Source organism: Miniopterus schreibersii (assembly GCF_964146895.1).
Source record: "Miniopterus schreibersii genome assembly, chromosome: 9".
In the NCBI taxonomy this organism is placed as follows: domain Eukaryota; kingdom Metazoa; phylum Chordata; class Mammalia; order Chiroptera; family Miniopteridae; genus Miniopterus; species Miniopterus schreibersii.
In genome coordinates this window covers 55,000,184-55,025,783 of record NC_138118.1, presented here as the reverse complement: position 1 = coordinate 55,025,783, position 25,600 = coordinate 55,000,184, and the positions used below count along the sequence as shown (strand labels likewise).

At 43.7% G+C, this 25,600-nt stretch overlaps 2 protein-coding genes across 10 annotated transcripts in view; one reads left to right on the top strand and one right to left on the bottom strand.

Moving 5' to 3' along the window:
- Nucleotides 1-1,754: 1,754 nt before the first annotated feature.
- On the top strand, nt 1,755-25,506 carry TMEM243 (transmembrane protein 243). 6 transcript variants are annotated; one of them, XR_013999573.1, is made up of 6 exons: nt 1,755-1,980; nt 2,551-2,833; nt 20,791-20,841; nt 22,365-22,469; nt 23,861-24,052; nt 24,168-25,457. XR_013999573.1 is itself a non-coding variant. In XM_081147603.1 (5 exons), the coding sequence occupies exons 2-5, from the start codon at nt 2,756-2,758 to the stop codon at nt 23,981-23,983; spliced, it is 357 nt and encodes a 118-aa protein (XP_081003729.1). In that variant the 5' UTR covers nt 1,755-1,980; nt 2,551-2,755; the 3' UTR covers nt 23,984-25,506. The 6 variants fall into 6 exon arrangements, 4 of the variants coding, with proteins under 4 accessions (XP_081003729.1, XP_081003730.1, XP_081003731.1 ...); XM_081147603.1 differs by having other exon boundaries at nt 23,861-25,506; XM_081147604.1 differs by lacking the exon at nt 1,755-1,980 and adding an exon at nt 2,053-2,150 and having other exon boundaries at nt 23,861-25,506.
- Nucleotides 24,492-25,600, bottom strand: part of DMTF1 (cyclin D binding myb like transcription factor 1) — a gene marked incomplete at its 3' end in the record, with an annotated part of 40,850 nt that continues 39,741 nt past the window's right edge. For 2 of the 4 annotated variants that reach the window (XM_081147601.1, XM_081147598.1), the window contains one exon: nt 24,492-25,598. In XM_081147601.1, the coding sequence (XP_081003727.1) occupies nt 25,489-25,598 (110 nt within the window). The remainder of the gene's footprint in view (nt 25,599-25,600) is intronic. The other 2 variants (XM_081147599.1, XM_081147593.1) reach the window with 2 other exon arrangements.

The following is a 25,600-nucleotide window of genomic DNA, read 5'->3' as shown; positions in this document are numbered from 1 at the left end:
GGGGAGCAGTAATTATGATGAAATCGGTTCTTAGGGAAAATGGAGCAGAGGCACAAAATTGATATGAGACAAGAGACTAAGCAGCTCTAGAATGAGAGGGTCATTATCCCTGACACAACCTTTCTCCTCAAATATACCCTACACAAACATCTAAGCTCTCTGGCCAGCCTCCTTACTTTGGCTAAATCACACTCATTTTTTTTGGGTGTGTGTGTCTTGATTTAGAAGGCTCCCCAGAAAGCTTCCCCTGCCACCTGAAGCTGTGGGTGCCCTCCCATATATACCTACAGCATCCCATAGTGTCCAGATCTTAGCATTCATCACCATTTATAACCACCACCATTTGGATACTTATTTTCCAGGTGTCAATATTCTCTATTATATGTGGTGTGTATTATATATAGGGTGACCCCAAAAATAATAATTATAAATGCAGTGTTTATTAAAATACACTTCATTTTCAAAATTGAACTATCAGCTGTTAAAGTGTGTATACATTTTGGGGGGAATACATATATATCCAGTTGAAGTTAGATATTCCAGTTTCATTTATTGTTATCAGTCTTCCCTTTTTACATAAGAAGGAGCTCAAGATTAGATAACTTACCCAAGATCACATAGCTTGTGGCATTGAAGTTTGAGGACATATATGACCAACTTCAAAGTTTGTGCTCTTAGGCGTTGTACCTGCTCCTTCCTCTAGACTTTAATCAGGTGTCTACCTTCCACTCCAGCCTCAATACTATGATCTTGCCTGTCTCTTGATCACTGTATTATCCTGTCTGGTGGTTGCCTGTCTTATGTTTGTTCTCAAAAGTATTTGTTGAATGAATGTGGCTGAAGATGAGTTAAAAAAAAGTTATTTGTTGGGCCAATCAACTTTATAATAGAACTGGGTGAACGATTCTGGGTCAAACTTCCCGTTACAACCAAAAGTCCTGAACAAAGAGAGAATTTATAAAACACATAACTGGTAGATCAGATATGCACAATACCTGATTGTACTCAGTGTTGCAAATTCCAAATCTATAACTCTGTGGTTCTTAGCCCATCCCTTGTCCAAAGCCTGGTCCTAAGCTGTTAAGGAACCGCCTGGAATCTTTGCTTGGCCTCTTCAGTGTTATGCAGCTACACGTGCCAGCCTGGCTCTCCCTGTACACAGACGCTGTTAGAGCTCTCCTCACTCCAGAAGCTGGTGTCCAGGGAAGCTAGCCTGGCTGTGCTTGTTTTGTATACTTTATAAATAACCCCAAATGCAGAGGTGCCCACGCGGCCTGTCCACCTCCGGTCCTCTGTGCTCTAAGAAGCGGAGGGAGGCGGACAGACAAGCGTTGTCCGTCGCTGCAGACATGCTTAGTCAGCACCAGCACTAGCAGGCTGAGCGGACAAAAGTACCTAGCACTCAGTACCTCCCGACCGTTTCTGTAAACGACACAGGATCCCTATCACAGGCAAAAAAGACATCCATACCCTCAACCAAATTTACCAATGACCCCGCTCCGTCCTACTGTGCAAAACCTGGGGTGGTTCAAGCAGGCTGGTTGTTTTTGAGCCGCTTTTTGCCAAAAGCAAAGCTATCTTCAGAAATGTTCTTTGCCCCCGCGGCCTTTTCAGGCGCTAATGACCGAGAGGCCACGGAACGCGCAGCCGGAGACCCCGGCCGCCGCCGGGAATAAACCGGCACCTCTAGAAATAAAGCCCCGCAGCCAGTGCGTCGCCGCGGCACGTGGGATTGGCGGCCGCGGCCGTGACGTGACCTGGGCGGGCCGAGGCGGTTTGCGACAGCGGCCGCGGTCCCGGCGGCGGATCCCAGGGAGCCCCTAGCGCAGCGCCTGGGCCGGCGCCCGCCCTCCGCCAGCCCCGAGGGTCTCTCTCTGGCCCCCGCCCCCGAGCCTCGAATCCCAGCGCCGTGCGGCCCCGAGACCCGCGGGCCGCCGCGTCGCCAGGACCCCTCAGCGTGCGGCCGGCCGGGGCGCCGAGGTTTGGCCTGCGGGCGGCGCGGGACCGGGAGCGGGAGCGGGGTTTCCCGGAAGGGCCGCCAATCTGTGCAGGGCTGAGGCGGGATTCTCCGGTCCGCCCGCTCCGCTCCGCTCCGGCCGCCGCGCCCGCAGGGCGCTGGAGGAGAGCAGGGGAAGGCCGGCCGGGCGCCGGTAATGCAACAAATGCGGGGGTCCAAGTTGCTGGGCCCGCCCCCGCAGCCCTGCGGGAGGGGTCCGCGGAGCTCTGGGCTCTGCTCGGGCAACTAACTTCACTTCTCCCGCCGCTGGGGAGCTGCGGGAGGCGGTGGCGGCGAGGAGGTGCCGAGGGCTTGGCGAGGGGCTTGTACTGAATTCTCCCGTGAGAACTTTCCCCCTGAGCCCGAAGGTCCGCGCGCCCGCCGGGCGGGGGCCGGGCGGGAGTCACGTGCGGCCGGGCGGCGGGGAAGCCGATGGGCTCCGCGAGCCGCGGCGCGGGCGGCCGCGCGCTGAGATTTGGGGAAGTGGGGCTGCCCGGGCGGGGGCGTCCCGCGCGGAGTCGGCCAAAGGTGTTTCCTTTCACTTCCTTCGGCAGCTGCTCGAGATGAGGAGGCGAGCGGGGCTGGGGCGGAGCGGCCTGGCCCCCCGCGTCTGAGGCCCACCCCCGGGACTTCCCGGACGCCCGGGCTCGGCGATGTGTGCCCGGTGACCAGGCGGCGCGGGGAGCCCGGACCTGAGCCTTCGGGAGGGAATGCTGGCTTGGTTTTGAGTGACTTTGGGGAGAGTGAAGAGACCCCAACATGGAGGACTTTTCTGCCAGGACCTACGGCACCAGTGGTCTGGACAACAGACCTCTGTTCGGGGAGACGTCGGCCAAGGTGAGCGCCGACCGGGACTCCAGGCCTCGGGGGGTGGGGGTGGGGGGTGTCTGTGTGTCTGCCTGCCTGCCTGTTTGTCTGCCCTCCCGCCCGCAGTCCTGGCGGGTACCTTGCGCTGCCCCTGAAGGTACTTGTAGGAAGAAAGAGCTGGTTCTTCCACCCCGCTTCCCTCTCAAGATGTTTGCCGACCACTCGGCGGCTCCTTTGGGACGGGGCTGGCCCGGAGCCTTGAGGGCCGGCAGGGGGAGGAAAGTTCAGAAAGTTCTGGGCTGTTAGGCGCCCTTCGGCCGAGGGCGGACGCCCCTCACCCGGGCCGGGGGCGGGTGTTTGCCGCCCGCTCGAGGGCTCACCTTCGAGAGGCTTCTGAGGCTTCCGTCGGAACGAGCCGCGAGGTGCTTCTGATTACTGTTGATGGAGACACGAGAGGCTGGAGCCATTAACGGTTTACTGCCGGGGCAGCCAAGCAAAGAAAAGCAGAGGCGAGAAGTGAGAGTTTCTTGTTGGCGGCCATTCCAGGAAATGAGTAAGGGTCTAGATCCAAACAAGCTACGGTACGTTATTTTAGGCTTTTAAAAAGTATGTTTTCTTAAAAGCCTAGTCATGTGATGTCCTGGGCCAGTAATTGAAGAGAGCTCCTTTTCCTGCCAGCAGCGTTATTCTTCTGAGCCATTTGGGCAAGATTAGCCTGTTTTTGTTGTTTTTTCACCCAGAAAGTGGCATGGGTGGTCTTTGACCCCTGACAAATTGTTTTTAGTCTCTCCAAAAGTAGGGCGCATGTAAGTCCAGAGCTGCTCGGCTTTCCCAGCTTTGGCACGGACCTGTAGAAAGGGTAGGGAACTTGTACACCCCACAGTCTGGGGCAGAGCCCTGAACTTGGAAGCTACCGGCCTGCTACAAGACTACTACTTTATTTTTTAAAAACTTCATGTGGATTTTGCTTTCTCTTAAAGTGTCTTAATAAGAAAATGTTTTAAGCTTGAACTCTAGGAAGATGAATCCTGTTTACCTTGTGGCTTTGCATTATCCCAGCCTGCAGTGCACCAGGTTTGAGAAGTATGGCCCTAGTCCAGTAGATGTTTCTATTTCTGCTCACATTATTGAACATTATGTGATAGACCCTGGGGGTCCAAGGAACCCAGCTAGGTGGAGGAAATATGTAAACAAATGTGGTACCGTTCAATCTGTGCTATGAAGGGGCATTGGCTGGGCATGTTGGAGTCAGGAGAAACTGGTCACTTTTATTTGGGAAGCTTGGGGAAGACCCTAGGATAGCTTCTCCATTCAGTCTCTGGTTGTCTTAGGCGTTTGGATATGAATGCCTCTAAACTGGGGTTTGACTAGAAGAGGTTTGGGGCCTGGAGAGTGGAGGCAGCTTGTTGCTTGAAGGGATCCGACCCAGGGCATCTGGCTGCCCAGCTGTTTTGAGAACTAGGAGGTTCAATTGGCACACAGATTGGGGTTTTGAGGGGTGCAGATACTGACCTCACTTAGCTCCATAGCCCCTGAGTACTGAGGTAGAGGACCTTGTAATGGACTTGTTGATTTATATAGACACTTAGAAATATTGATGTTTTCTGACTTGCTTGGGCCTAGATAGTCAATGACTATAAGTTTCCTATTGCCTTTGATCCATTTGAAACCCATCCAGAAACTTTGCTATTCCAAATATGTCTCTGTTTATTGCATACTTTTTTAGTCCAAGAGTATATAGCCCTGACACTACTTAGGCAGCTTTAGGCATTTTAACAGTAGATTCAGCTCCTCAGAGCTCCCTTGATCTCCCTCTGTGGGGCTGACAGAATGATTGGATATAAGAGAAATTGTACAGAACAGAGAAAGGAGAGAGACCTCTAGTCTGAGGGTGGAGAAGACATCATGTTTCTTATAAGCTGAGGTGACAGACCTGAAGAAGGATAGGAATCCATCTTTAAAGACAGCAAATGATTTTATTTGAGGACCTGAAGTGAGTGAGGCACAGGAATGGGGCCTCAATAATGAAAGGACAGGACACATTATAGTGGCCATTCCCATGGAGGACATTCAGTGCCAGAACAGGGTGAATTCCTGGGGACCCTGAGAATCCCTTCACTGGCATTTGCATTCAGATGTTCCCAGCTTGCTCTCTCTTAGATGCCAGGAAACCAAGACACGACAACCACTTTACAGTGGACACCTTATATTAGTGAACTATTACTGAGGAGAAAAATCCAGAAAGGGGAAAATCCACTTCTTGTCATAGTGTGACCAATCTTCTGAGCTCTTATATTTACCTTATAACAACTGACCATAAGTATAGCTTCTCAATTATTTAAAAATTTATTTTCAATTACAGTTTACAGTCGATATTATTGTGTATTAGTTCCAGATGTACCGCAAAAGTGGTTAAAAAATAACATACTTTTCAGAGTTGGTCCCCTGCTGCTTCAAGTACCCACCTGGTCCCCCACCTGTTTTTCTTGATATTATTGACTGTATAATCCCTATGTTGTAATCTACATCTCTGTGGCTGTTCTGCAACTACCAGTTTGTACTGCTTAATTCCTCAATTTTATACTTTTTAAAAAATTTCTCTTTATTGTTGAAAGTATTACAGATGTCCCCCTTTTTCCCCCCATTGATCCCCTCTACCCTGCATCCATACTCGCCCCCCCCCCCCCCGACCTTCTCCACACTATTGTCTGGGTTTATACTTTAAAAAAAAGTTTTTATTGATTTTAGAAAGAGGGAGGGATAAAGAGAGAGAAACATTGTGAGAGAGAAACATCTTTGGGTTGCTTCCTACACGCACCCTACGGGGGACCCAGCCTGCAACCCTGGCATGTGGCCTGACCAGGAATCCACATGGTGACCTCTTGGTTCATGGGCTGACACTCAACCGCTTGAGCCACACTGGCTGACTTATTCCTCAGTTTTAAATCTAGAAAGGACTAGACCTTTAGGTCCAGTCCCTAACTTTAAGGCAAAGATGATTGAAGCCCACAGAGTCAAGTCTGGAGGGAAACTGTTTGCCTAGTGCCAGCAACATGGTACACATTCAGCTTTCATTTGATCTCTATTTCCTTTGTAAAACGGGCACTGTTATTCCTTTTAGAACTAAGGAAACTGAACCACAAAGCAGGTTGTTTGTTCAGCCCCATACCAAGTTTTCTAGTAAGGCTTACTAACTCCCTTTCATGAGTTGACTAGGATAGTAAATTATGTAACTTTTGCTACATACCTCTGAAAGCACTGTAGACATGCACATACCTATTGCCCTTTCACAGAAAGTAGGTGAAGTGGTAACCCAAAGTCATGGAGTGAGTGAAAGAGAGTAGAATCTACTATAGAATTATAAATATATGACCCAGTGGGCCTTGAGCAGCACCCTCCTGGCCAGTCCCTGCGGGAACTTCTGTCTTCCTCTGTACTCACTGTGCAGAATGATTCCAGTCACTGAACTCTAACCTGATTCACTCTTTAGCATGATATTTAGGAATAACTTTACAGATAGAGCCATGGAACCAGTGGCAAAAGGAGACAGTTCTCGCCCGACCGGGCGTGGCTCAGCGGTTGAGTGTCAACCTGGGATCCAGGTGATCGGGGTTCGATCCCCAGTCAGGGCACATGCCCAGGTTGCAGGCTCGATCAGTGACTCTCTCATCATTGATGTTTCTCCCTCTCTCTCTCTCCCCCTCTCTTTTCCCCTCTCTGAAATCAATAAAGATATATTTAAAAAAAAAAAAAAAAGACAGTTCTCTATCATTACATAAATATCTAAGGCATAATAGGCAAAAAAGGAAAGATGTTCAGTTTTTCTAAGAAATATCTCCCTCATTCCTGGATACCTTTGGGATTACATGCTAGATGGACTATCTTATACATCCTGGTCAGAATGTCCAGATGCTTTTTTCATCTGTTTTTATCCCAAGTTCTGGGATATACTGCCTCTCTTTCAGTAGACAAAGAAATGTGGCACAAATGCCACGATAATACAGGATACCTGAGGTTTTTAAGCCTGTGCTGTAGCCTAGCATTTTCTAAAGAAGCACTATCCAGTGGAAATATGTGAGCCACATACCTGATTTTAAATGTCCTAGTAGCCATATTAAAATGTATAAACAGACAAAATTAATTTTGACTCCATACATCCAAAATATCGTCATTTTAATATATAATCAAGATACAGTCTTTTAATTATATAAATCTAAAAAGTGGAGATATTTTTACAGTTTTTTCATCATAAACCTTTGAACTCCACTGTGTATTTTTCACTTACAGCCTGTCTCAGTTTAGACTGGCCACATTTCAGGTGCTCAGTAACCACATGTAGCTAGAGTATATTACATTGGTCAGTGCAGTTGTAAAGCAAGTGAATTATTAGTTACGGTGGTTCCATAGTCATGTTCTTTTTCTTTACTGTGGGACTTCTCAGAGCCTTTAACATGCTACTTTTCATTGGGACTCTAATTGGAGAGGGTAGGAAAGTAGTGCTTTTTGTACTGTTTTGTTGGCAAAGTTTTTTAGCACTGGCACGATACCCAGCCCAGTTCTTACCTTCCCCCCCTCCCCCAGGAGCATTCATGAGACAAGTTTCTACAAAACATTCTTTGGGAAATGTTACTCAAGGAATCTCCATCCCCTGCTCCTCTCTCCCCTCCCCTAGTGTGAACTAAAACTTGGAGATAGTTCCCCATCTTGCCCAGGGCTACCTTTACAAGTTGGCTTTAGGATAACACACAAAGATGGAGTCATCTTTCTGTCTATGTAATGGATGGATATTAAGTTATCCTGGGGGCTTGTGAGGCTGGCTTGATTTCTTGAATTGCTAGGTGACTACCCAGTCATCAGAAATCAGTTTCAGCCAGTCTAGACTGGTGAACCTAGGAGTGGAGGGAGAGGATGGTTCTCTCTGGGGGAGAAAGCAAACCTGTATCTCATAGCTAGTGCAGTTGGGAGAAGGAGGAATGCCAGCCACACTTGGTGGGAGGTAGTGTAAACCTATTTCCAGACCAGCCTATTGATTTTCACTCATCACCAAGTAAGTGATTCATCCTTTAAGAAGGGTGGTAACAGTTTTCATCCCTTTATTCCTACTTGGATGTGAAATAAGAATAGTGAGTGACTTTGGAGGAAGACACATCACTGAACTCAGGTAATATTGGTGGAGGGACCTCTGTGTAGGAGACAAGGCAGTGGGCCCCAAGTCTCAGATCTTTGGTCTCAAGGCAAAAGTTCCATGTACTAAAGTATTTTTCCTGCACCCTCCCCTCCTCTTCCTGTTAAAAAGAAAAGGTATAAAACAAGGTCTCTTCCTGACCTGTAGTCGAATTCAAGCAATTCAAAGTTGGGGCATTTGGCTCCTGAAAATAATGGTGTAAGATTAGAGTGCTGCTTCTTGCCTTTTGGGTGGGGTGGGGGGTATGGAGGTTGCTGCTTTATTAAGAACAAAGCTGTGGTTCAGATTGTTGTCTGCCTGCTGCCTATCCCTTTCCTTGCCCAGGGCCCCAAAGGCCATCCTCCCACGTGTGTGAGTTTCTAGCTTCTTTCCATTGACAGGGTTTCTGGGTAATCCTCAAAGGAGAGCTAGTCACCCAAGGGACCAGATCAGCTGTCTCTCTGCCTCTCACCCAGCCTGCCAAACCACTTTAGCTGCGGTTTCTTGTGCTGGGGAAACAGTTCAGGCAGATATGTGCCATGACTTTTTTCTTTTCTGCTCTAATAAATGTTCTCTCCCCACTCCCAGACCAGAGGACTGGGAATCTCTGGGGATTGGGCTCAGGCATCTTATTTTTAGAAAGCTCCTGACAGGATGCTGGTGCACAAGGAGGGCTGACATCCTCTGATCTCACCCAGGCTCCCTGGAAGCCTAATCCAGGTGGGCACCTTTTCACAGACCATTTCCTTAGCTGCCTCCCTGCTCTCAGTAAATGTTCTCCTTTCTGTAGCACCCTGCCTTCTCCAAACATCTGGATTCTGCTTAGTCTACTTTCCCACCTTAGAACATTCCTTACAGCCCAGCCTGTAGCCATATTTCCTCCTACGAGCCTGGTGGCCAAAGGCCCAGCACTTGCTCCTTGTGCTGTGAGGGGTTTATATAGGTTGTCTCTGGACCAGAGTATAAGCTCCTTGAGGGCAGGAGGCTGTTGCCTCATTTCTCTATAGTACTAGGCACAATATCTTGCCTAGTTCTTGATTTTATGTACACTTAAGTTTACCAGAAAGTTATCTGCATTCTTGGGAGATCCTGAACCAACAGTAATAGGTGGGGGCTGGTGCTCAGAAACCTGGTATGCTGATAACAAAACCAGAAGTGATGCTTCAGGCTCTCCTGCAGTTAAAGTCCTCACTCTCCCCTCTCCCTGCTGAGCTTCAGCAAAAAAGCCAGTAGTAAACGCAATAAAGTATTGTATAAAAACACTTAAACTGAGGCCTGGCCTTTCATAAGTGGATCGTCAGCTGAGTTTTCTTTTCCGTAGATGGGGTTTTTCAGGTCTGTGGTAATAGGCTGGGTCTACTGAATTGAGTCATTTTTTCCCTAGGGTCACTCCATGGGCCATGCATAGGTATAGTGACCATCTTTTCTGAACTGGCATAGGGACATGTTCCTGTGGGAATGATCGAATGTATTTGAAATTGGTGCTGCCTTAGAAATTGGGGCCAGGGTATAGGGCCCACTCAGTTTCCATTCATCTCTGAGGAGCCTCATCTCTCATTGGTAACATGCCCAGTAAACATGGTAGAAATAACAGTACAATATTAGCAACTATTTACCAGTCCTATTACCATCAGTTACTCTATTCTAGGCACTTTATATGTAGTATCTCCGAATCCTTACAGCAACCCTGCATATTCAACCATTGTACAAATATGGGAATTTAGGCCTAATTCTGCAAGTCCACAGGCAGGCATATGGTAGGAGAGTAACTCGAAGTCAGGTCTGCCATGCTCCTAACCTCACAGTCCTTTAAAATATACCTCTCACCTGGCCAGGGTGGCTCAGCGGTTGAGCATCAACCTATGATACAGGAGATCACAGTTCAGTTCCCCATCAGGGCACATGCCTGGGTTGTGGACTCGATCCCCAGTGGGGGGCATGCAGCAGGCAGCCGATCAATGACTCTTTCATCATTGATGTTTCTATCTCTCTCCCTCTCCCTTCCTCTCTCTGAAATCAATAAAGACATATTTAAAAAATATATATATATGTGTGTGTGTGTGTGTGTGTATCTATATATCTCTAATTCTGAAGGCTGGCACATAAAAATTATGCACTTCCTATGGGTAGCAACTCTAGGGATCATTTGCCTCTTAAACATGTAGAATAGGTTTGTTTTCTATTTTTACTGTGATCTGATTTCCGTAAGTGGTGCTTCAGTGAAAAGAATATTATTTCAAGTGCATGTATCTGAGAAAGAGAATCTGGCAGAATGAGTATACAAAAGCATTCACAATGGAAAGATACTTTGCATTATGAATCTGTGATATAAGGGAAACATTTAAAAATGTCTGTGCCGCCCTGGCTGATGTGTTCAGTGATTAGAGCATTGGCCTGCACACCGAGGGGTCATGGGTTCGATTCCCAATCAGGTGCATGTACCTGGGTTGCAGATTTGATCCCTGGTCCCTGGTCAGGGCATGTGCGGGAGGCAAACAATGTGTCTCAATTACCCATGTTTCTCTCTCCCCTCCTCCCCCTTCCACTCTCTGAAAATCAATGGAAAAAAATATCCTCAGGTGAGGATTAAAAAAAATCAATTAATAAATTGATATTTAAAAAAAAATGTCTATGCACTGATTTTGTCCAGAGAGAAATGCAGGAAAAGTTGGTGTTCAGGGCTACACGTAGCAGTGGAGGACGTCGTGAATTGAGAGAGTTTAGAGCAGGAGATTGTCAGGTGTGGGTGTGTCTGCATTCTCATAAATCCTTTCTCACGCATCCTCTGGCACCGCTCAGTCTGGTATTTCCCTGGCAAGTCTCAGAACAGTAAAACCTTTGACCAGAGAAAAGGTGTCTCCTCACTCCCCACTCAGTAGATAATGTCCCCAGGGTTGTCCCTGGTGCCAGCGTGAGGGGAATCTCCTGCTGAGTCAGAGCCAGGTACCTCTGGGGGACCCAGGTTAAACCCACTGACAAGGCCTGAGGTTTCTTGCTTCAGCTGGGCCCAAACCTTCTCCCGAAGTTCACATCCTCTCAGTAGGCTTGTTCCCAGAGGGCTGCTCCTTAGGCGTTTGACCCAGCCATTTCCAGTGCTTCCCTGACAAGTTTTCCACTGTGATTTGGATGAAGAAAAGGAAAATCATTTCTGAGAATTGGCCTTTTATTTATGGTGTCGGAACCCTTAAGTTTGATCGGGAAACGCAGAAGTTTGGATGCAGAATTGTTGGATGTGGCTCAAGGGTCTGAATCACTCCCTCCAGGTTAACAATGGTGGGAAGGTCGTGCCCTTTATGCTGAATAGGTTGCTTTTCTTCTCTCACCCTCATAGGAGAAGACAGCCACTGTCTTCAATGACCGGAAGAATGCGTGGGCTAGGGATAATAGGTACAGAATTTAAAAGGGATGAGACTGCTGGGCGTGGCTCAGCGGTTGAGCATCAACCTAGGATCCAGACGATCGGGGTTTGATTCCCTGTCAGGGCACATGCCCGGGTTGCGGGCTCGATTAATGACTCATCATTGATGTTTCTATCTCTCTCTCTCTCCCTCTCCTTTCCTCTCTCTGAAATCAATAAAGATATATTAAAAAAAAAAAAAAAAAAGTTTTATAAAAAAATAAATAAAAGGGATGAGCCCTTTAATAAAAGGATGACCAAAGTGCCAGGGAGCATGAGGAAGGGAATAATTTTCCTGGGGACATCAGATTAGAGGGCTTTTGAATCTTAGACCTAGAAGTAGGGAGGTGAGACTTTTAACAAAAGGAGGTGACGGGGAATCCCAAGCAGGAGGTCCAGCTTGTGTCAAGGAGTAGGAGCAGGAAAGCACAGGAAGTGTCAAGGGAATGTAATTGTTCCACCGTGACTGGACTCTTGAACTTGGGAGGCACTGTCAGAGGAAAGGTGGGGCTGGGTGGAGAGCCTTGAATGCTGTGCTAAGGAGTATGATTTTCTTCTGGAGGCTGTAGGTTGTTGATAGTGCATGTATATATTTTTTATTCAATTATTAATCATGTGCATACTGCATCCCAGGAAATGTGCTATGTGCTGGATAGTATATCTTCCCTCATGGAGCATATATGTACTGCAGGGAAGATAGGAAGTCATTAAACAAATCTTTGTTCTCTTTCCCCTTATTAAGCTGCAGTCATCCTGGCCTTCTTTTCCTCCTAATTCCCAAGCTCACTTCTCCCTCAGGGCCTTTGCACTTGCTGTACTGGCTTGTTTGCAATACCCTTCTCCCAGATCCTTGCATGTCTCATTTCTTTTTCTTATAAAGTCCCCTGCTCAAATGTCACATCCTCGCAGGGATCCCTTTGACTAAAACTAGTCTCCATCCTGGTTACTCTTCTTTTACACTGTTTTATTTTCTTCCTAACTTCCTAACACTTAGCGTTTGCAAAAGAGTAGAGAATGAATGCTTAACATCAAAGTTGGAAGCAGATGGATGGAAGGCACTTCGAATGTTGGAGGGAGATGAGATTTTTGGGGGGCCATAAAAACTCCACGAGGGAGAAATTGGACATAGAGATGAGGATGGATATGATTAACTGAGCCAGGGAAGGGGAGCAGGATTGGCAGAGAAGCTGTCGCCTCTGGGCCTCTTCAAGCCAGGAGGAGTGAGAATGGGAGAGGAGTTTTCCCCTTTTTGGTGGCATTTTTGTGTGTGTAGGAATTTCTGCTGGCGTACAGTCTTCAAGAGTGGGATCAGGAACCTGAGTTGAGGTGGAGCTTTTAACCTTTTTCTGGAGACAGAAACAGTCAATCCAAAATAAAAGGCCATGGAAATACAGTGAAAGCCTAGCTGAAAACATGAATTTAAGGTAACCCAGTTAGTTTGTTCTTTCAGCTAATTAATATTTGAGCATCTAATCTATGCTGGGCACTATGAGGGAGATGACCAGTGCCTCTCCCCACCAATACGGTGACACCTTCGTACAATCAAAAGGACCTTATCTCCACTCTGGGTGGTGGCAGCTCTCAGTCACATGGCCTGGCTTTGGATTAGAAAAAGGTGCTTCTGCCTCTGGGTGGATGCAGGCCCATGCCGGGGTGCAGAGTGTGGGGAGTGCAGCATTGGGCTGGACTTTAGCCATACAGCCATGTGCAGTGGCCCAGACCCAACAGTGAACAAGGCAGATATGGCCCTTAGCCTCAAAGACCTTATAGTGCAGAAGAGGAGACCGATGAGTAAACTGGCAGTTAAGTTTGGACAGTTTAAAGGCTCATAGCAAGGCTTAGCGCCTGAGCACAGAAGCAGTTGGGAATTGAGCGTGAGTCAGCTGGGTTTTCAAAGTATCACGAGCAGATGAACATATATCCACCAGGAAGTGTTCCGTGTGCTGCTGAAACTACTGATTTCATGGTCAGAAATTGTAGGGATTCCCTCAGGTCAGAGTTTGGGGGTGGATGTGAAGACCGGATTCACGGCAGTAGAGGAGAGGGTTGGAGGATGAGGGATTTGGCAAAGCAGGTGCTGAAATAATGGTGATAACTGAGAAGAAGGGAAGAAGTTGGCATGATAGTGCCTGGGGACATACTTTTCCGAAACACGATGTCTTATTCCATTCCAGCTGCTCCAACAAAATACCACAGACTGGCTGATTTATAAACAACAAATATTTCTCTCTCATGGTTCTGGATGCTGGAAGTGTGAGAGTTGGTGCCAGCATGGTTGGGTGAGGGCCCTCTCCCTGGTTGGAGACTTCTGTTTGTATCCTCATATGGCAGAAGGGGTAGGAAGCTCTCTGGAGCCTTTTTAAAAAAAAAAAACAATAAGGGCACTAGTCCCACTTATGAGGCCTCCACCCTCATGACCTAAGCATCTCCCTCCTAATACTGTCACATTAAGCTTTAGGATTTTAACATATGAATTGGGAGTGTCAGGGGACATAAACATTCAGACCATAGCAGAGTCTGTTAATGAAATTGCCCTGTCAATCTGGCCTGGGGCGCAGGGAATGCCTTGCCCCCCACTCCTGGCCCAGTGAGTGTGGGATGAGACGTGGGTTGCGGGGGAGAATGTTCACAGACAGCAGCAAGGGACATTCAGGCTGTGGGAGAACTCTGTGTAGTCCAAGCAGTGTCCTCACATGGGACAGGCTTCCAGGCTGGGGGTGGGGGTGGCTGACAAGACTTGCAGGTGTGAGGTGTAAAGATTGACCCTGTAGAACTGAGAACACCTAGGGAGGGATGTAGGTCTAGGGCTACCTGTGATGTCTGAATAGATTTTTATGGAGTCACAGAGAAAGAAGTAACACCAGAAATGGAATTCTCATTGTTTTGTGTTTTTTTCCCCTAATCCTCACCCGAGGACATGCTTAGAGAGAGGGAGGGAGAGAGAGAAACATTGATCTGTTGGTTGACTTCCAAAAGCAACCCAGGTATGTGCTCTGACCAGGAATCAAACCAGCAACCTTTTAGTGCACGTATAACACTCAACCAACTGAGCCACTCCGGCTGGGCGAGGAATTCTCATTGTTAACCCCTGCCCCCACCTTCTCTCCAGAGTGTTGAAGGGAATGTCTTCATGGTGGTGTCCAGACAAGGTTTTTCTTTTCTGCAAAGAGCTTTCTCTGTTTTGCTCTGCTTCTCCCTGGGAGTGAAGGACAGCTCCTCGGCAGGAGTTGCTGCATGCCTCTGAAACCCATGCTTGGTCCTGCTCTCGCAGAACATGTATAACTGGGCTTGGACTCAGGCTGCTTTACTGTGGATATTTCCATGAAGTCAGTGCTGGAGCCTCTGTTACGGTGTTGCGCCTTCATGGCTGGCAACAACATGACCCTTTGGGTGGTAGGCCAGGCTCTAGTCTCTGTGCTGTTGGGTGTCCCTCATGGAGCAGCAAGGCCACACGCTATTCTGACCTGCCCGGAAGGTGAGAATTCTTACAAGCCAGATCCCAGGTGAGTGATGAGAGTAGTCTGTATTGGTGAGAGGCGCTGTAAGGGAAATGCTGTTGGCCACTTCTGTTTATGATTCTCTCATTTCAGCAGCCTTCACAGAGCGAGCGCCAATAGTGTGCCAGTCTCTGGGAAGGAAACAGCTGGCTGTCTTCTCCACCCTTAATGAGCTGCCAGTCCTTAATGAAGAGACAGGGAATACATTTTATTTTGGCGCAAGAAGTGTAAAGTGTGCGATGTGATTCTGGAGCCCTGAGACAGGAACATCTCACATCCTGAAGGGAGGGGTCCAAGGATGGTGTTCAGAAAGGATTTATCATAGAAGTGATGTTTGAATTGAATTGAACTCTGAAGGATGAGCAGTCAAACTGGGAGTGTGGCACAGCAGCCACCCCACCTCCCACCCCACATCTCACTCTTTTGGGAACATGCTTTCAGCTTTCCTGTGGGTCAGTATAAGAAATGATTGTGTATGAAGGAGCTGCATTTTCTGTCCCTGTACTTGCATAGACCCAGGCAACAAACTGCTTAGATCCAGGGGAAGTTTGCCTCTTGTGACCCAGCCCACTTACTTTTGTTAGTGAGAACTTGTAAACTCCCTCTACTTCCCACTTAACTGCCAGGAGTCTTGGTACTAACATTTGAACTTAAAGCAGAAAAGTTTTCTTTAGTGAAAATTTTCCCTGTAAACCCTTCTTTCCATTCCAAAATCCCCTTTAGAAATTATTTCTTGTTCTTTTTATTATTGCTTAAATGGGTTAGGGTTTTACTGTAGTAGCACAAGTCCTTAAATCCATTTGGAAGTAGGCAAAACAGAAATTGCTGTGGAAATAGGTCAAACATATTCTTCGTAGCATTTCAAACAGTCTAGAACCAGGATGTTTCCAGGTTGCTGAGCACAAGTGCCAGCTTTTGGTTATTTGGGATGTTATTGCCAATTTCCTCCCAAAGCCATTGCTAAACACCTGAGCATTTGAAATCAGTTTGGGGTTGTCTTGTGGCAAGATGATGGCTAATGGCTGATCAAGCAAGATTGGGGGCTCCTCTGCTTTTTGATTGCTGGGGGGAGTTGGCCTTCTATTCTGACCCAAGTGGTGGTGATCCAGAGCCATAAATCAGAGCAGGAAGGGACCAATTATCATTTGATTTGACAGACCCAAATGGGTTAAGGGATCCTTTTAAAGTTACAAAGCTAGCCAGTGGCAGAACTCAGATGAAAACCTTGGTCTCTGAACTCTAATTTCAGGGACTGTTTGAATTGGTGTAAGGATTCTTAGACCTTTGAACTGCTCATTAGGCTTGCATTTTGCATAAAGCATTGGATAGAGGACTACCATCACCCATCTCATTGAACCTGGTTACCCATTAGTAAATGGGGATAGGGTGTTCTTACTTCACAGGGTTACCATTGGATGGCAGACTTTACCATCACCCATCTCATTGAACCTGGTTACCCACTGGTAAATGGGGATAGGGTGTTCTTACTTTACAGGGTTACCTTCTCCCATCCCAGGAACAAGCCATTTGTATGTATGTCCATTTTTCCCTCCATTTCAAAGGAAGATAAAGATGTGACTCCTGCTCCTCCTTCAGGTTTGACTTTCTCTTCTATTTTCTCCCTGACAGCACAAGGAACCTCGCTTCCTTTCTCCTAAGTGCCTTCTTGCGCTCTGGATAGTGTAAACTTCTGGAAGGTAGAGATGGTTTTATTCCTTGTACTTATTTGCATCTGGAATATATAGTAGGTGATGTTTTCTTTTATTGAGATATAATTGAGATGTTTAAATGAATAACTTATGAGGTAATATATCAGAATCCTTCTCAAAACTCTACATGTATATTTTTATGTTCATGCGCTCATATATGCATGTATATGGGTTAAGACTGTCTCCCAACCTGTTGTCAAGTATTTGTCTTTGGGAGGGACATCCTGATTCCTTGTCCCGTCCTCTGTGCAAGTAAGGATCAAGGCTGATTTTGATCCTGTCAAGCAAGCTCCCTTGGGAAGTGAAAATAAGCAGCAGTGTAAAGTTTAAGGCTCTGGAAGGGGGAAATAGTTTTGGTAGATGGAAATGGGTAATAATAAGACTGGGGAGGAGACAGCGCTAGTTTCTGTGAGAATTTAAGATAACTGAGTTAACAGGGACTAACTATACAAGTGGAAATAATCTGAATTTCAGTTCACTCCATAAACACCAAAGATTAAATTCGGTAGCCTGTCTCCCAAGTACCCTATTTCTGATTTGGAGCCTATTAGTTCTAAAACTCTCCTGAAATGCTAATTAACTGGCTATTTAATTGTTCTCTATTCTTTTATCTTTGGAGACTGGCAGCTGGGGGATTCTAAAGCCCTGAAAAAAAATCTCTGGGTCAGGGAAGGTTCTCTAACCTATGATTTGAATTTAATCAGTATTCATGATGATTTAGTTTAGAATCCAAACTTTAGAGCAGGTGTTTCTCCCTCTCCCTCCTTTCTCTCTAAAAAAAATAAAAAAAATAAAAAAATAAAAACATTTAAAAAACATTTAAAATGTGCATACAAGTCACCTGAGGATCTTGTTAAAATGCAGATTCTGATTCAGTAGATCTGGAATGAGGCCCAGTATTCGGCATTTCTCATAGGCTCTCAGCTGAGGCCAGTGTTGCTGGCTCACAGATTGCACTTTGCTTAGCAAGCATTTAGAAGGAAGAGCCAAAGAGTGGGAGGTCTTCCAAAGTTAACTGCTGTTCCTTTGGCCTGGATTCATAGTTACTTTGATAGCAGAAGGTCTAAGTCCATGCCTTGGCTTGGAGAAAGAAAACCCTGTGAGAAACCCTCTTGCCATTTCCCAAATAGTTCATCCCATCTTGGGAGTCCCAGAGAAAGCGCATTATAAAATAACCGGTATTCATGCAGATGTCTTGGAGTTCCATTTGGTGGACTGTCTAGAAGGCAAGCAGGGTAGTAGTCATTAAAGTTTCATGAGTGATTAAAACCAGTTAGGCTTACACGGATTAAGTCCAACAGTCTGAAAAAAAGTCACTTATGAGGAAGTCTTGGTTCCTGGAAGCTAGCACTTCACTGTAGTACGTTGCTAATAGGCTTTTTGAAGTGTCACCTGCTGCTTGGTATCTTGGTCCAGACCAGCAATAGTATTCTACGGTGCTCTCCATTGAGTATAAATTTTGGAATCAGCATTGAATCCTGTCTCCATTGCTTATTGGTATTGAGAACTTGGGCAAGTTTTCAATATCCCCGAGCCTATTTTACCATCATAATACCGTTTCATCCCAGGATTTTTAGAAGACATGCCAAAACTTTTGGCATAGTTACTATCCCTTCACCATTATTATCCACCCCACCTCTGGTTTGATCCTGGTTGGCAGCTTGCAGTTTGGAGAGCAGTGATTCTTCTTGGCTACCTCTTACCCGAACATCTTCAATGGCTTCTTTTTATCGGTAAGAGGGCTGTTGGGAAGTATGCAGACTTTTGTAAACTTTTGCAAATTCCTGGAACTTATAAAGAGATGGGAGCAGATATTGACTTCCCAGAATAGACCATAAGAGTTTAGTTGAACCTTTTTCACAAGGCAAAATCAGTGGTAATATATTGTCTATATTCACATCTATGTTAAACACACACACATTTAAAATTTGTGTTGTGTGGGAATAGTGATCAGCGATTTGCCCCTGGGTCTCTTCTTCTCTAAAAATGGTCATAATTTCCGACTACTGTGTGCTCTGTAGGCTCCTCTAGCTGAGGCAGTGATAAGATTTGGTCTGATTCCTCCTAGTTTAGTAAGGGTGTGGCTGGTGTTTGGTTTCCTTTGCCCCTGTAACATTTTAATTGCAGTAGCCTTGGTCTGGAGAGAGTGGCTTGTCCTTGGTTAGATCAGGCACACCCTATATAATACTTGGCAGGCAGAAATTTCCCAGCTCTGCCTGCCTCTTAACTTTGGATTCTTATCTTTAAAAAATGCAGTTTGGAAATGAGTGTTGTTGCTGCTCTATGCTTGTTCCTGTACCCTTCCCATCTCTGAGCTTTTGTTTATTCCATAGCCTGCCGTTCTCTGCTAAAACTTTACCAAAACAATCTGTAAGACTACTGATGCAGCCCATGTGGCTCTAGTGGTTGAGCATTGACCCCATGAACCAGGAGATCAGGGTTGGATTCCTGGTCAGGGCACATGCCTGGGTTGCGGGCTCATCCCCAGATCCTCAGTAGGGGGCGTGCGGGACGCAGTGGATCAATTACTGTCTCATCATTGATGTTTTTATCTCTCTCCCTTTCCTTTCCTCTCTGAAATCAATAAAAAAAAATATATAAAGTAAAAAGGATCATAAATTGTCTATGAAAAATTAAAAAAAAATACTGATTCATTACTCAGCTCTGACTTTTCAGAAATAAGACTGTGTGGTATTTATTGGCCTTACAGTAGTGTTTGCAAATCAGGTCTGAAACCCTTATGACCTTATTCTGTAAGCTCTGCAGATAATTTCTATCAACCTAATACATATATGATATATACAATGAATATTAGTAACATATGTATATAAAGTATTACTTTAACTTTTTAGTCCCCATAACTGAAGCTAAATCTAACCATTGACCCTGACTTAGGAATCCCGTTTCGAAATTGCTTCTAATTTGCTGTGTGACTTTAGGCAATATTTAACCACACTCACGGGGCCTAGTTTTCCTTAACCTGTAAAATTAGGATTGGATTAGGTCAATCTTTTCAAACCATTGTGGTTTGTTGGGGGGGACAGGAATGACAAAGAAGCTCCTCAGTCAATCAAATGATTCTACTTTCATTTATGTATTGAACATTTTTCACTATTTAATAAGTTGGAAAATCACAAGATGGTCTGAGATTCGTCCCAGCCTTGGCATTCTGTGATCTCTGTAGCAATAGCATCTACTTTTCAATTACATTAGATAAGGACACCTACGCTGTATCACAAATAGGTCCAAACTCAGTGCTCCTGTCTCTTTGCTTCTGCTCCTAGTGTTCATGGATTTTTTTGTATGTCTCCCTTCCCCACTCAATCCCTCTTAATCTTCAAAAGACTCGTGTAAAAAATGCCGTCCAGTCAAGAAACCTCATTAATTGTCCCTTTGGATGAAAAGGGGTCATGTATTAAACCTGACAAGCTCAGGGGAGGTCTGGGTGGTGGCCTTTCAAACTCGAGTCCTAAAATAACCGCAAAGGATGGTCTAAAATTAAAACTTTTAAACTAAGAGCAGTTGATGGTGGGTAGTCATGTCCTAGGCTAAAAAAAATCTTCCCTGACAAAGGTCAATTTTCACCTTAACTAAAGCCTGTCTGTTGTCTCTTTGCATCTATGATAACGATAACGTAGCTTTGGAATGTCAAAGTAATTTCCTTTTTCTGGACAGGCACCACTGAAAGCACAGGCACTGCTTTGTGGAGACCACAAATCCCCTTTGCTGTGAACTGTTAACTATCCTGTTCCCACCTATGTAAAAGAAGTGTCTATCATTTTACTTTTTATCCAGTCCCTGAGGTTTCCCTGCTTTGCTTTCTCCCGCCTCCCTAATGTGTCACCAATGGATTTCATGTAACCCATGTCTCCTCTTTTGATTGTACTGTATAAAATAAGGTGCAAAACTGCCATTCCCTGGAGCATTTTCTCAGTCTGTTGAGATTTTGCTTCCCGGCCATTATCATCAATTTGGCTCAAATAAACAACAGTTCTCTACTGGATTGAATATTTCTTACATTGACATCCGTGTCTTCCCAAAGTACCCTTCCTTTTCCACTTTGGTGGCTGAGTACGTTTTGCCTTTCTGGCAATTGTGTGTGTAAAGGGAAGGGCAGGATCTTTGTTTCTTCATTCTAATCATGCAGTGCCTACTAGCATTATACTTTTCTGAAACCCTATGGATCTACCATATGGCTCAAAAACTCTCTTCTCTTTCAGGATCGAATCATCAATTTAGTTGTTGGCATCTTAACATCCTTATTGATTCTAGTAAGTATCTTTATTTTGTGTCTCACCCAGGATCCTAGCCAAAGTTTTGAAAATTTTGTGGTTCAATTAACTCTTCAAAAAAAATACAAGGGGCCAGTATATCAGTATGTGAAGTATTCCGGTCATAGTTACATTAAGCCTTTCAATTTTATTACCACTTAGAATTGCGATTGATAACTGGAGTAGCTAAATTGATTTCTACCTTCATCCCCAGTTGAATATGTGAAATAGTACAAGTCACATAAGTTTTCTGAGTTTGCCACGTTTGTTTGCCTAGTAACATGTCAGTGGCTATCAGCAACTCCCTTCTGTACATAACCTACAACTCCCCATTTTTTCTGCTAATACTGTAAGTTTATTTTGTTCCTTAAAGCATATTTATCATAGTGGAACCTCAGTTCTCAAACTTAGTTTGTTCCGAAAGGCTGTTAGAAAACCGAATTTTCCCCCCCATTAGAAATAATGTAAATTGAATTAATCCATTCCAGATCCCCAAATGATTCCGTTTTAACCTTCCTTATATATAGGACATGTCTAATGTTCTGTTTAATCTGTAAACACTTTAAAAACAAAATGGATATGAAATGTGTATGAAAACTTAACAAAAAGAAAATGTATAGTAAAAAATGAAAACTTAGTAAGCAGCAACAAAAGTAAAAAACCACAACAATATTCGCAGCACAATTTCCTGAGATGTTAACAGTGTGAGTTTTAGCAGTAAACTGACTCATACTTACCCATTCTCTCCTTTGTCGCCTGAGAGACTCGTGACTGATCATACAGGTATCAGCATGAAAGGGTTGTTGTGTTGAGGAGCAAATTGTTTAAGATGGAAGATTTTTAAGAACCAAGGTTTGACTGTACTTTGGTTTAAAAAGATTTGGTCAGCATATAGTAATTTTTCATCCTGTGTAATATAGGTTGGTGCTATCATAATAAAAAACAAAGCTCTATTTCTTAGTCTGAGAATGACATTTCTGTGGCACATTTTCATTAAATATAAGAAAATTTTATGGAAGTTTGTTTCCATGACTTAGTAAAAAAGAATGGGTATATTGCTGTATCTGTGGTAGAAACAGAACTCCGTAGGACCTTAGAAATTTTTTTCAGTATTTTTCATGATGTTAAAAACAGTTCTGGTTATATTTTTTTGTTGGAGTACTCAAAATAACGAAAAGGTTAGAACTTTTCCCAGTGTGATTATTAATCCTGGGAATGAGGCTGAAATGCTTTTTAATCTTTATTAATGAAGATTATTTTGAAGTTAGCTAGTTTTATTGCTCTATATTTTGTCTCTTTTCATAAAGGACGGAAGGGTTAGAAAGAGGAAGTACTAAAGGAAGTAACAAGCATTTTTACAAATATTTTATTAAATATTACATTAACATTCCATAAGGCAAATCTGGTAGTAAATATTTTACAGTGTGAAGCATTTTGTAGTATTACTTTGCCTTAGCAGTAATTCCAGTGTAACCAAGTCTTGGAATTACTCCTAAGGCCTGACATAATTTCTCTTCATGCAGGTAACGCTGATCAGTGCTTTTGTTTTCCCTCAACCACCTCCAAAACCATTGAATATATTTTTTGCTGTCTGCATCTCTATGAGTAGTATTACTGCCTGCATACTTGTGAGTACTGTTTAGAACTGAAACTGAATATCCTCGAGGGTTGAAGGTTGCGGTGCCTACCTAGGACAGATATCCAGCCCTGGGTCTATATGAAAGGGTATCTCTAATTACAAGCCCCCTACCCCAACCCCCTGAGGCTGTCAGAATTCTCAATATTAATTGCAGGGTTTTCTTTTTAATCTGAGTTTTTTTTCCTCTTAAATCCCAAAGTTGTGGCTAAAAAATGGAAGGAAAGGAATAGTTTAAAAGACTTAGGAAGCCAAAGATTTGTTGTAATTTACTTTAATTCATCTTCTTTCAAGAACTACATAGAGGGCCCAACACGCTTTGGGAAATGTCATTACTGCTCCTACAGAAAGAGATACAGCACCACTAGCACTCTGGATTTCTAATAATTACAAAATTAGTCTGTTTTAATTTCTGCGCTTATCTTCCCAAATGAAAGTAATTCTCCAGGGTAACCTAAAGCTGCAGTTGTATCCTTATCACAACAATGTTCAGTTTCACTACAAAGAAGCTTTTCTTTTAGGTGAAGAAACAAAGATGGTGGTAGATCTTAGTTGGGTATTTGCCAAGTGTTCAGTCATTCATTAGTTGGCTCTTGTTTAATTTCCTTTGATGAGAGACAGAATCAAAACAGTAAAACCCTTAAAAGCAGTTGTTTTGATTTACATAGGGCTTGAATCGTAATAGCAGTGTACTTACTTAAGATTAAACAGGATGGGATTCTAACTGATTCTGCTATACTCCATGACATGAGGGAAGAACTGAGCATCCCACTTTAGGAATTTTTAGACAAAGCTACCAGAGATGCTCTCCTCCCACCCCCAGCCTAGAGCCAGAAGTGACTGACAGTGATTTAGTTTAAACCAAATGCATGCATATGTAAACCCACTGTTTTATTGGCAATCTGAATGTTAGATGAATTAAAAAGTCATCCCTTCCAGTAACTAAAGGAATTTTATCATTTACTCAAATATACAGGGGTGAGCAAAAGTAGGTTTAGAGTAGTTTGTATGGAAAATATATATACAAGAATAAATATAATAAACTGTGTTTCACATGCTCACAACTGTAAGCTTACTTTTGCCCACCCTGTACTTAAAATATGTCCAGAAGGTACATATTTTTAGATGGCTTGCCAAATGATTGGTGGATGTTATTGGTTTGAACATAGAACAAAGTTAACTGAGCAAGCAGGAATAGTATGATCTTGGATGTGGAAACTCAGTGGTACTACGTGAATTATAAATAAGAATTAAATTCAGGCTGCATTAATTCTCAGGAATGCAGATTAATATAAAGACTGTCTCATACAGGGGGAAAGAATTGTATTTTAAATACTTGAACCAATGGCTATTAATTAAATTTTTATTTAATTCTTCTTTTAGATCTACTGGTATCGACAAGGAGACTTAGAACCGAAATTTAGAAATCTAATTTACTATATCTTATTTTCTATCATCATGTTATGTATATGTGCGAACCTGTACTTCCATGATGTGGGAAAGTGAGGCTGCCAAGCAGAAAATACCAGGTCTCTTCAAAGCTATACTTAGGACTGTGAATAAAAGCTGGATAAGGTATGCTGAAGAATCTCCTGCACAAGTCCAATACATGATTTTCATGTTAATTGTAAAGCTAAATTCCCTCTTGCAGGGGAGACATATCATCAATCACTTTGCTTTTTTCTTTAAGGAGCTGATGTTGCACTTAAACATTCCAACCCTTGAAGCTCAAACAGCACAAGTAATTTTCACTTTTGAAATTAAAAATTTTTATAATGTAATTGCATGGTGAAAGGCTATGTAACAAACAATCTTGCATTTTAAGACAAATATTCTTTTATTTCTGTTAAACTGAATATACAATTATTGTTCCCTAAGCAACCAACTCTTGCTTATAACTACAATTAAATTTCACATTAACAAAACAGACGGTGAAAAGACAATTTGATTGTGAAGATCTAATTACAATAATAAATAAAATAATTTATACAAGGTTTTTTTTTTTTCTTTTTTTGACTTTTCTATAGGAGTCATATGCATTAAAGCTTTAAGAGGCTAATTTTGGTTTAACCTTTTCTAGTACAGGAATGACTCTTGATTTGTTTCCTTTCATTGCAGAAGCAAATTTTGTTTTTTAAAATTGCCCGAGAGGGAGAAATTTTATTACACCCTCACCAGCTAATGCACTAAGTGAACAGCAAACTGATACCCTCAATTTCTGGGTAATTTATATCACAAAACATGTAAGAAACGGTCATGGTATAGGACAGGGAACTTTACTTCCTTCCCATTTAATTTTACTTCAAAGTGCTAATTTTGTAAACTGACGACAGTGGGTTCTGAAGGAGTGAAAACTTTTGAGTTTTGATACTACTTTCACCCAAAGTCCCTTTAAAAGTAATAAAAAAAAACTGTAGTGAATTTTTTTTTTTAACTCTTAATGCTTTCCTCTCTACCCAGCTGAATCAGCTCCCACTGCCAGCAGTCCGTAAACCAAAGATAACTGCCACACCTCCTAAGTCTGTGTCCTTGTATGCTGGTCAAGTCTCAATCTAATGATAATCTTTTTGAAGAAAGTCACTGGTAAACTCCAGACCATGTTGATGTGATTTCTCTGAAATATAAACAGGCCTACTTGAGACTGAATAGAGACTCATATCTGCTCTTCAGAGATGAGTATTACCTCTTCTAAAACAGAGTAGTTAAGCTTTGGTGACTTTAAACTTTTCTCAGAGGCTGAAGTGAATGAAATTCCCGGCTAACAGATGGCACTTATCACAGGGATCTATGTAGTTAAGATCCCCCCATAATCCACTCAACTACACTTCCCTAAGACTAGACGTCAGGTGATATATTTAAAGGAGGTAAAAAGTCATAGCAGCAACACTGTAGTGGCTTAAGCACTGTAGCTATTTAAAAGCTGTAGGAATGGTAAGTTAAGCCTCTTGGGAGTTCTTCCTATTTCTTTGGGGATGTTGTAATTAACAGTGTGGCTTCTTTGCCTGAATTACCTAATGACAGTTTACCAAATCTTCAACATCCTTTGAATCTTCTGAAACAGGACTGCCCAAAGATGATCCAATGATGTTTGATTCTTCTTGATGATGTTGGAGTATGGGATCT

What these genes read in the sequence shown, in the direction of transcription:
- TMEM243 (XM_081147603.1), top strand. Translation starts at nt 2,756, where the DNA reads ATGGAGGACTTTTCTGCCAGGACCTACGGCACCAGTGGTCTGGACAAC. An exon ending in TAACATCCTTATTGATTCTA is followed by an intron (nt 20,842 to 22,364) that starts GTAAGTATCTTT and finishes CTCTTCATGCAG; the next exon opens with GTAACGCTGATCAGTGCTTT. An exon ending in GTATTACTGCCTGCATACTT is followed by an intron (nt 22,470 to 23,860) that starts GTGAGTACTGTT and finishes TTCTTCTTTTAG; the next exon opens with ATCTACTGGTATCGACAAGG.